The sequence below is a fragment of the Dicentrarchus labrax genome, unplaced genomic scaffold (assembly GCF_905237075.1).
Source record: "Dicentrarchus labrax unplaced genomic scaffold, dlabrax2021, whole genome shotgun sequence".
Lineage (NCBI taxonomy): Eukaryota > Metazoa > Chordata > Actinopteri > Moronidae > Dicentrarchus > Dicentrarchus labrax.
Window position 1 is genome coordinate 13,203,811 of NW_026136724.1, and position 12,150 is coordinate 13,215,960.

Below are 12,150 nucleotides of genomic sequence, written 5' to 3' on the forward strand. Positions count from 1 at the left end.
TCTACATTAAAGTTTACTTTTCTCTGTCTCCATTTCACTCTATCTTTCTCCCTTCCTGTCTGTCCATTCCTCTTTTTCTCAATTTCCACTCAAGGTGCTAATATCAGAGGGTTTGGGTCATTTCGCCCAGGACCCCTCGTTCATTGAGGTGACCAAAGCCGAGTTGGCTGATGCCTGTGACATGACCATCGAGGAGATGGAGCACGCCGCCAACAACATTCTCAACGGCAACGCGGCCACGAAAGCCACATCTAGCACCTCTTCCACCTCCCAGCACAGCCCCAACGGCACCCTCCTCCCCTTCCCCACAGCAGCAGCAGCAACGCACAGGGACCAAGTGGTCAGCGAGGGCGGGGAAGAGGCCGGAGGAAGCAGAGGCTCCGTCCATGGGCCGTCCTCAGTGGAGGAGCGGCAGGAGCTGCTAGCAGGGGGGAGGGGACGAGAAGAGGAGGAGGAAGAGGCGGAAGGGAAGGAGGAGGAGCACCACAGAAGTTCGGTTGTGATTGGAGGAGCACGGCAGAGGAACAGCGGGCTGTTGGAGGACGAGGATATGGAGTGTGTGACGAGTTTGTAGGAGTCGGCTTGACGGGTTCGATCGGCCGACTGGCCCCTCTGACATCATCAGAGACTGACGCTTGTCAGTGCTGGGTAACAGCGCCGCAGCTGGCTCTGTCTGTCCCCGCCCCTCACACACACACAGACACACACACACACACACACACACACACACACACACACTGTCTGCCTCTCTGCCAGACATAACCGCTCTGGACACTGGCGGCCAGTGACGCAACCTTAAACACCTGGTTATGACTATGTTTGTTTATATGAGTTTGTATGTGTGTGAATATTTGTAGTAAAGTATACCACACTATACTCTATACTATCTGAGTGTATGCTTGTGTGTGTGCGTGTGATCTATGATTTTCTCTATTTGTACGTGTACGTGAGTGCGTGTGTTCTCCACACGTGTCTGAGTGTGTCTCTAAAGTGCCTCACAGTTTTATCATGTCCTCAAAGTGTGAAGAGCTGAAAAGTAGAGACAAGCAAAAAAAAGTGAGGGGAAAGTAGGAATGGAGGAACTGTAGAAAGGAAACAACAGAAGCAGGAAGTCCTTTTATGGATTTCCTGCAGTCGACATAGTGTGTTTATTGTTTTCATTTCCTCTGCCTACTTTGGTGTTGTGTTATTGTTGTTTGTCTGGCCGCCATGAAGCCAGGTAGGGGACAGCAGACCAGCTTGTGGAGGGGGTCAGTTAAGGATTCAAATCTGACCACACCCACTTGAGGTCAAAGGTCAACTCCTCCTTCTTGGTTCACTGATGATGAAGCGCTGTATTGAGTAAACGGGGGCAAGGAAAACCCTGTTTGAAATCTCATTTCTCTTCCTCTTCCAAAGCTAAGGAACCTTGGAGCACAGCCCTGCCAGCCTGGGGGTCGGATTAAGGTGAACCGCCACCCCCAGCCAAAGGGGGGGAAGGATTTGAGGGATGGACCAACAGCCACAACAGGCCTGCTGTAGGGGGCCACGGGCAGAGAGAGACACTCTCTGGCCCACAGGAAGCTAGCCAGCTCTTTTATCCGCTGGTTAATAAGATGCCAGCGAGAGACAAACTCGCCTCGTCACCTTGATCTGGCTTCGCCTCCTCTGCCGCTTTTCCTCTTTTGGCCACACCCACTTCCTGCCCCAAACAGGAAATGGGAGGAGCATTTGGTGGCTAAGCAGAGACAGCGAGCCCCCCTTTTCTGCCTCATACCTCGCCGTTCCTCACTCCTCCCTCTCTCCTTCCTCCCTCCTCTTTGGTTATTCCACCATCCGTCTCCCTCCATCGCTGGGTTTTTGCTTTTTCAGCCCTCGGGAGGTGAGTGTGTCGAACAGGGCAACAGAGATGGAGGGTGGAGGAGAGAACGGGAGTGACCGATTGAAATGAAAACAGACTCTGGGCATGGATCTACAGAGGATCTGTCCGTCAATCAACCTCACTTCCTTCTCCAAAACCCTCCTCTTCCTCTCAGCGTGGAATCCTATTGGATTTGCTGCCACACACTCTCTCTACAGACCACGCCCACTATGTATTTAACAGTTCAATATTGTGCAAAACTGGCTAGCCATGACTATTTTGTTTTATATTCATGATGTTATTGGTTTAATTTATCCTTGATTTGTTTGCACAATCGGGGTGCTGGTCTTATAAATGTATTTTTGCTCGGTTTATTTTAGGAGAATTTTAAGAGGTTTTAAGTATCGAAGCAGGGCGTAGTGTTTGCGTGCGAGTGTATAACTATATTTGTGCGTGCGGGTGTGTGTCTGCGTTTTAGTACAGGATGTATGTGTGTACGAATGTGTGAGATAGTGTGTATCTAAAAGGGGGGTCTTTCTCTCTATCAGTATGCACCTTTTACAGATTGTATCTATTTATTTATTTATTTTTCCCAGAAGAGAAAAAAATGCGTGTGAGGATGTACGTTTGTATGTGCGTGCGTGCCTGTGTTCGAGTGGTTACTTATGTATCCTAAAAAGCTTATTTTAAGCCTAGACAGTAAATTAAGGTAGCATTACAAGTATGGTATTGTTTGTGTGTGTGTGTGTGTGTGTGTGTGTGTGTGTGTGTGTGTGTGTGTGTGTGTGTGTGTGTGTGCGTGCGTGTGCGTGCGTGTAAGGGTGTGTGTGTGCGTGTGTGTGTGTGTGTGTGTGTGTGATAATGGGCCTCCTTAACACAGGGTTACCATGGACAGGCATGCTTCCAAAGCTTTGTGATTTCTTTAGCACGGTTTTTACTTTTTAGCCAAGCTGCAGAGTCAGAAGCCACTCTATCTTTAAAAAATTAGTCATCACATCATTTTCCTTTAATTTTTCTGTTTAGAGGTAGTTAGGCGTAAGGTCTCCAGCGAGGTCAGAGTGACGGTTACGTTTACAGCGGTGATGAGTTTCGGCATTGCAGCTTGGCCAGAAGGTAATGAGCCTTTTGGCAATTGCTGCTTTTCTTCTTTATGGTGGATGGTTGCTCTGAATGGTAGAAGCACCAAATTCATACTGCCACAGTGACGCCTCGTGAATGAACTGGGGGGGTGGATGACGCTCTGATCGCTCGGCTGTAACACACCGTAATCACATGAGTTCACCATTTAATCGTAGTTTAAACTCCAAATGAACTATTAGGGCTGGTGTACAGATGCTGCAAGACTTCAGGTCTGCTCATATCACAAAACCTTATGATTTATTGTCATTGTTAGAAATAAAACAGTTCCTTGTCTGTAATATCATTTACTGGTAAAAAATTAAGTACTGAAAAAATTATACTACAAATTTACTGGTAATTGATAAGATGTGATAATTGGTTGGTTACCGTGATACATTATTGGATACGGATCAGAAAACTGTCAGTTTGGAGGGAAGTTGCATCCTGGATGATCCCCTGGTGTAATTTTTGTCTTTTAATTTTTTTGTAACAGATTTTAGGTAGCATGCTGACAACTTTTTATTGAACTTTCTCTATTATGGCACAGGTATGGACCTCAGGCCTCAGTACATTACACAGGGCACAGGTCTTTCTTTGCTATTGTATCTTCTCCAAAAAAAAAAAAAACATTCCTAATGTCAGTATCACATCCTTGGTACCAACTGTCACATTCATTAAACTACTTCATAGTATTTAAAGCTGAATGATTCAGCTTTCTGAAATGTTAAGTTACAAGTTATACTAACCACTCAAAATTTGGAAGATAATTGTTGTTACCACCACAATCCGGACGCAAACTCAGCTAGACATTAGGATAGTAATGAAAGTCTTATCTTACCAAACCAGTGCTAACATGCATATCCATCTAATAATTTTATGTTAAGGTTATAGCATTAAAAACGGCACTTTTGAACTCTTCTATTAGCTCTAACAAATCCAAATATGTTGAAGTAGCCTAGGACAATTCAAGAAATACATTTAAAATATATATTCTATAATTTATTTCTAAAAATGTCATGTTGAAAAGACACTGAAGTCCTACCCAGAGACACTATTACATCGACTTATAGCCATTAGTTTTCACTTTAATTTCCCATTAAGGACTACCTGCTGAGCTCTCATTCCTACATGTTAAGCAGAGCAGGTTTGTGGCAGGGAAGGGTATGCATGAACACACTGCCATACACTGCATCCTGTGCCAGTAACAGACTTCTGACATTATTATGCAAACTAAATGTGAATGTTGAACGTGTTTTTAGCGGCAGTGCTGTTGTTGTTTTGTGGTTATGATCATACTGCGAACCCTGAAGAAGTCTGTGTTGTCAAAGGAAATACCCTCCCTGACATTTAATCTGTTGTTGTTGTTGTTGTTGTTTTTTCATATCCAGGATCCTTTGGCTTTGTGAAATATCTCTCCATCATTTCTTTCTTTCCTTCAGTTTTTCTAAAAGCACCTCACTAAAATAGTTCTTTATCGAATTAACTTGGTATCATAAGCTAATAAGCTACTTTGCGGATAGTGGCTCAGTTTCAGTATAAGCTGGGTTGGTTTTTTTTGGTCAAACTTTAAGTCTAAAAAGTTAGGAAGGCAGATTTAGGTATGGTCAAGCATATTAGTGTGTGCAAGGAAGCATCTGGGTTCAGTGTTTGAACTTTAAAGTTCACACAGTCTCACTTTGTGCTTGGCTTTTTGTTTCCACATTTGGGTTAGATCAGCCCTGGCAAAGTTAATTTAACCCTGAATTAAAATGAGTTCTCCTCCTGGTTATTTATGCTAATTTACCTGATAAACCAATGGCTTATTAGGTCTAAATCATCAATAATAAATGTAACCAGCAGGCACCTGAAGTGTAAAGTAGTAGATTTTGTATCCAAGCTGCTACAGAGGAGCAAGCGTGTCTGCTTTCTAACAACAATTTTATCAGCCAATATTGCAACAGCTATGAATGTCTCTCTCTCAAGACAGTTTTGATAAGACACCATGTAATGACCATGTCACTTTAACGAATCAATGAATTATCCAATACAGAACCGTTGTCAGACCTCACCAGGTTGAAATTAGGATGGGAATGTTTCCACAAGCCTGTATATTTAGTTTTATCATTTACAACCATAGCCTTAAGATGAATAATCCTAAATACATTCATACATGTTCAGCATCACCTCCAGCTTTGAGGATAAAAGATCATATATCATCCATACATGCACATAGAAACTACATTCACTTCAAATCCTTTTACTTTTGTGTTCCTAATAAATCTTCATTTACATACTATAGAAACAAATTCTTCTATAGAGTAACCCTGCATATCATACGTGCCAGACCAGGCTTCGTTGTGTCTGTTTAAAGGCTCTTTGGGTTCAAATGTAGGTGAGAGAGATTCAGAGGCCTGTGGTGCCCCCGTGTGGAGTGGAGCAGCATTCCAGTTTTATGTTCTGTATAGGTTAGCATGAACTATGAGGTGTTGTGTTGCAGTATATGGTATGAGTGGGTGTAATCCTGCATCCCACAAGATATGCAAAAACAATGCAATAACTATGACTGTATACAAGGTTCCCGAAGTAAATATACTTGTGAAAGTGAAAAAAAAATCAAGATCATGACAATGTTTTTTTTTTTTCTTCCGTTTGTTACATTTTTAAGTAAACTCAGTGGTTTCCATGCCAGAGAAACCTAACATACTTGAAATCAGGTACATTGCAGTGCAGTATAGTAAAGATGTATTTATTTATCTTTCTCGTGCCAGGGTGTTGGATCTGCATCTGCAGTCAAAAATGTGTGTTGATACAGTGACGTGAAATTGGTGTTTTTGCTTGTGGTTTGACATCCATGACATCAACAGAGACCTGGAATGAACAGCTGAACATTTATTTTGATGATTCAGCAGCAAAAACAACTCACTTCACCTCCCTGACTCAATATGTTTTTGATTGTATCCTTTTTCTCTCGTTTGATTCCAGTTAGTTTTTAAATGGATTGAGCTACATGGGTGTACCATCAGTATTGCATGAGGTTCACATGTTGACATTGAGCGTGCCAGGTTTTGCAGTCGTTTTGTTTCTATCAGGTTAAGTATCATATCACATTATGACAGAGTAGCTATTTCTATTTAGTGTACATATGATTAAAGTCAGTATTTCTTCTTTAGATAAACATCTGACTGTGGACAGCAGTGGAGGGGTATTTGGAAGGTGATTTTGCATATCTTGTGTCTTATGGGCTCTTCTGATTCTTATGCTTGAGATGGACAGAGCTCGTGTTTATATGATTGTTGAGGAATTGAGAGAAAAAGCAAACTGAAGTATTTTTACTCCCCAGCTTAGACAGGCGTCGCTACTTATTTACCTACGTTTTTCCAGAGTCTCTGTCTTCAGCTTCTATCTTTTTACTCGTCTGACATGTGGAAGATGGACAGGTGGGAATAATCTTTATGAAATGGACAAAATCATTACCCATAATTAGTTTCTTTTACAAAAAAAAATATTGGTGGATAATATTAGAACACAGGCAGCATACACATGTTATTGCTTACTTGCTATATTCAAGCACAAAGTGAACAATACATGAAGACAAAACTTTAAATCCACAGGTTAACCTGAAGCTGTTTCCCAATTCTATACCACAATAATTCACAAAGGAAATGTAGAAATGAAAGGGGTCTGTCCTAGCAGTTTTTAGTGTTGGCATTGAATAAAATTGGGGGAATCATAATAAAAGAAGAGTAGAAATTGATCCTCCAGAGTCACAGAAGACATTATACATCTCTTTTTACAGGTTTATAACAAGTTAACGGGCATTGTGTATGTGTGTCCCTTTAAAAAACTAATTACAGATGGCAGTACGACAGTTCCAGAAAGTTTACAAATAAAATACTCTCTTCTATTATTTTGAAGACATTAGACAGCCGTGTATTGCATAATTTCCTGTTAGTATAAAATGTTTAAAGTATTAAATATGCTGATTTCTTATACCAACTGCAAACACATACACATGGGATTTAGTATACAGGTAGTGTGTAGTATGGAATTGGAACAGTCCTTTTCAACAGCTGCAAATCACATTGTCCACCCTGAGCCAGGTCTGTACGCTGTAGATAGTTGTAGACTGCAGCTGTGCCTGCTGGATGTCCACCTTCAGCTAGCTAGAGTACAACCACACCCCTCTGCCGTAAAGGGTGCACTTCAAATTCAAGTGATTTCTTCAAGCGAAAGCAAGGATAGAGAGAATAAAAGCCGGATGACAATCTAGTGTTGATGGATGATGACAATGGGAAGCATTGAGGGTTTGGTCTGAGTAAGAATATTGGATGAAGAGTATTTTTTGGTTTTATTTCATCATGTTTGAATTTCAGGGTAGTCTTAAGTTCTGACATGGTGAATTATATATCCAAGTAATGTTTTATGTGATGTGCATGGGTTTCTCTCTCTAGGGATATAAAGTATTGGTCCTATGTGAATGATAATATCTTTTGTCTCACCACTAGCCAATGATTGTATATTTTTATATACCGTATACCATACTATAGCAAAGATATATATGAATATATAATATTTAATCACCAGAATGTTAGAGTAAGGAAAGGGCAGGACACTTATTTGGGAATGTAGTTATTGAAATACTGGTTATGAAAATGTGTTATATAGGCCTACTGACTGTCAGTATGAATTTATTGAACAAAGTCCCACTTTATTGACTGTATTTTTGACCAAAAGGAACCAGCAGGGAATAATGTAGTTATATTTACTGAAGAAGAAATATTGTATGTTCAAGCTGATGGCATATACACAATGGGCTTGGATGATTCCCAGACGATGTGGCGTTTCAGTCCTTACAAATATGACTCTATTTAAATATGATTAGCTGCAGAACACACACAACAGAAAGGCTACTTCACAATTTGAATCTTCTTAAATACAGGTAAGTAAATCCATTACCAGTGCTGTGGCTGTGGAGGCTCTTTGTTCAGCTTTTGAGGACACTAAAGTATAGAAATTAATGCTGCCAAACAATTTGACACCTACTTTAAGCTAAAATGCATTTGCTTATGTGTTTGTTTGTTTTGCGTGAAGTGTTCTGAAAGACATTAACCAACCAGCAACCTGTCAGTGCAGGTCAAAGTCTGGACATTTTTCCTGCTGTAGCACCGAGAGATCCTTCTCTCTTTCACTAGTCCTACATCAGCGACACACACACACACACACACATATATACACTGTAAACTCAAATGCTTTTTTTAAGCTATTAAAGACATCTAACCAAAAAAAATCCGCCAATTAAGGACTAGATCTCTCTATGCTTTAAGCCATTACAATCATGTAGCTTCAATTTGTTTTCTTCCAAGGAAGAAAATTAGGAGACTTGGACTACATCTGAACGCAGACAGGGAAGTTCAGCAGCTGACCAACTTAATAATTTTGTGTGTTTATGCAGCAGAGTAAAATGACTTGTTGGATTTAGGCTGGAAGAGAAAACACTTTGTTTACGTGGAAGAGCTGCTATATATGTGAATATAGTTAAAGCTGCTCAGTTTTAAGAAAAGATGTCATCCAACATGTTTTAACAAAAATAGTATTTTACACACATATACCATTTAAAAAAGAATTAGAGTTGTGTGTTAATCCTAAACTATACACAGACGTGTGTTACGTATCAGAGAGAGCGAGGCTGGAAAGCAGGAGTCGTGTTATTTCTCCCGTCTTGGTCATTCAGATTTCCTCATGTGGATCTACCTTCAGATATATTTTCTAGTAAACAGAAGTGTTTGTTGATCATTGTTTGATCCAGACAAAACTATTTTAAGAGGACTATTTTGAATATAGATTTTTATTTTCCTTTTTTTCCCAGGTAAAAATCAGCATAGCCTGTTGTAGGAGTCTAATTTATCAAATTAAATCCAATTAAAATATGAATTCCCTTCTCTAGAGAAACAAGAGAGGATTGTCTCTTTGTTTGTCTGTTGTACAAATGTTATTTTGACACCAATGCTGATGAACGCTTTAGGAAATGGAACAGAAAGTGAAAGAAGGAATATATTATAAAATACAAGTTAGTGCAAGTGTCTTCTATTTTAGATATATATATATATATATATATAGAAAACAATATCTGAATTATAAAATATTGAATGAAAGAAATCAAATTGAAGGAAAATGCCCACTGTTAAACTCAACATACTGGCATTTTCTATATACCGGACTGACAGGACAAATGTTTTAATGGCTTTACCATCAGCTGAATGTTTGCTTTTACAAATCATTATCGATAAGTTTCCTTTGTGTGAAAATTAGTCTTTGTCTCTTTGTTGCCAGTGCAAAAGTAGGATTATAGGGAGAAACAAAATACATGCAATGGAATTACACATTATATCGGTACGTATTTAGACATCTGAAGGACTAATTATAATCTTGATTAACTGTCAAGAAATTAGGCACCAGGCTGGGAGGTTATGTTAATAAGGACTTTTTGTGTGCACACATTCAATTTACTGCTTGCAAAATTTTAATAAATTTGTAATAATTCATTTTGGAGGAAAACTTATTCTGGTGTCAGAAAGTTTTGAAATCATAATCAGTATTGAAAAAATCTTAACCCTCTGCTGCACTGGCTCATAGTGACACTCAAACACTCACAGACGCATGTGGTGAGGAACAAAAAATATGAATTATTTACAACCCTCTTCCTTTTTCCCGGGGCTGGAGAGCCCTAACCATTAGCCAAATAAATAATATTTGCTTGTCCGATAGATGTAGAGATAACATAGGATAGTTAAGATATAACTTACCCATTGTGTAGCAGCACCTACAGCAGCACCCATATGTGAACATTTAGGATGACTGTTAGTATTGTAAGGACCTCGAAAGCCTTGTGTTTATCACTCATTCCTTCTCTTACTGTTATTTGTACACTTAAATTAATAATAGATCATAAAGGTGATCCCTGTTTGCACATGTTGGAGTATCTGACACAGAGATTGCTCTTTGTGTTTCACTTTTTTTGGAGAACGCTGCACCCACAGCCTATTGATTGAGGAGAGGAGTTTTCTGTACCAGCTAGTGTTTCTAACAGTGACTTTCTTCAGGATATTACTTCAGCTAACAACTCTCAGCTCTAGAGGTGTGGCAGCAGCTTTACGGTGCAGTGAAACCATAAATGGTTCTGCACCTGCTACTTCTCTCTCTTATTTCACTGATAAGAGCTACTTAATGTTGCACCATGAATGATAATGATTTCATCCCTTGAATGTAGGACGCAGTGATGCTCATACATATCTGAAAAAGCCACATTTAGTGTTTGAAAGTTGGATTTCGGTTACTGGTTTATGTTTGGATATATTCCTTTTTTTAGAAGCCCTTAATGGAAGAAAGTATTGGAAGTTTCAGCCATCTGCCTCAGTTTTGATCACCACAGACATAAAAGATCTGATTTGACCTCTGCGCAGACACATAGGATCGCTCCAAACCTTGATTCCAAGTGGTTTCGTCTCGCTAAGAAAGACACATTTAACCACAAAAGAGTTAGAAACAAACAGGTCTTGTATGCCTGTGTGTGTAAAAGCAGCTTTAATGAATGACTTGGCCCATCTGAGAGCATCGGCAGTGTCGTGTACATTATCAGTGTTTTCTTCTGTGAGCTATTTCTTGCTGGTGTGGAAACGCCTCTTTAACAGCATGCAGGCGTTAACAAAAATCTTTTTACCCAGGCCTTTTGCCAGCCTGACGATATCAATGGCAGGGGATCCACGGCTCCATATACAGTAGTGTTCAACGAAAAGCTTTTCTGTTCCTTATTTACTGGGTAAATGCCAGCAGGGCTGTGCAGCTCTGTTCTCCACTGGTCAGTAGTGTCTTATGATCTTGTTCATAGTCTTAGTTCACTACTCATGCAAAGTGTTAAAGGGCCTATGACAGGATTGAGCTGTTTGTTTGTTTTTGTTTGTCGGAGAGAAATCTGTTGTTAATCCTCGAGTTTATTTTGTACGGAGAGAGGTGTTCACACAGAGACCAATTTGTTGTAATATTAGTAGTGACGCTACTGTTAAATGTAGTATTTAATAACAGCACTATTTATGGTCAAAAAAATGAACTAGAGTGTGTTATTGTACTTGCGGTAGCTTTGGAGGCAGGTGGCCATTTTGTATCTGAGTTCTTTTAACATCCATGCGAGGGATTTCATTGGTTCTGAGGTTGCTAAGTGACACTGGCCCAACATCATTTGGTTTCCTCAGTTACCATTCGTCTCCCCGGTGACGACTGCATGGTCTCACAGTGGACACACCCTTTTTTCTTCTTCTTCTGCTTCTCTTTCTTTTTTCTAAAGGAGAGTTCTTGATTTTTTTTTCATTCATTTCATTTTAGATTTTAGAAAGGGAAAGAATACAAATCAAATGAATCAGAATATTAATTCAATCACTTTTTCTACTCCTATTTTCAATAAAAAGTGAAACGAAAAACCAAACAAAAAGTTGATTTGTAAATAAGTAATGTACAGTTTGTATCTGTAACTTGTCAGTCTGTCATTGGTGACAGAGTCTGTCTTGCTTATAACGCACGCTACCAGTAAATAAAAAAAGGAAAAAGTATATTTAGACTGTATGGTCCCTTGAAAGCAAGTTTTAAATTAATATCTGATGTATATTCCTGTAACATTGCATTTTTATCTGAGGAATGATGTTATTAAAAAATTGCAAATAAATTGCATTTCCTACAGCTGTGTTTTTCAATTCCCTTTAACAATTGCATTTCAGGTCTTTATCCTCTCATCATAATCATAATCATCCTCTCATTATAAACATCATAATCATATTGTGTATGTTTTTATATATGTTTCTGTAAGGCTGATTTAATTTGTATGTTCTCCTGAGACTGTCCATAATACCTTGTTTAATGGTTAATAACATTAATATATAATGAATATATATTCAAATATACCTCATTTGGACATAAACTCTCAAATATTCGAGGAATCCAAAGGTTCACTAACTGTGGATCAATGAATTAGTCAAACAAAAGGTGCCACAGGTAACAGTGGAGTTGTAACAGACAATTGTTTGTATTTATACTCAAATAGCACAATGTAAATGATGTGTTACCAGTTTATGCTCACCTCATACATATAAATTATAGACATAAAGTATGATATTCCGATATTGCACAATTACTGTTCACAGGATCATTGGGGTAATTTGGCAGGT

At 39.2% G+C, this 12,150-nt stretch overlaps 1 protein-coding gene across 15 annotated transcripts in view; it reads left to right on the forward strand.

Annotated features, from left to right (window-relative positions):
• Positions 1–11,665, forward strand: part of cacna1c (calcium channel, voltage-dependent, L type, alpha 1C subunit) — a 185,502-nt gene extending 173,837 nt beyond the window's left edge. For all 15 annotated transcript variants that reach the window (XM_051392190.1, XM_051392192.1, XM_051392191.1 and 12 more), the window contains one exon: positions 95–11,665. In XM_051392190.1, coding sequence (XP_051248150.1) covers positions 95–574 — 480 coding nt within the window. In that variant the 3' untranslated portion in view covers positions 575–11,665. The remainder of the gene's footprint in view (positions 1–94) is intronic.
• The last annotated feature ends 485 nt before the right edge of the window (positions 11,666–12,150 follow it).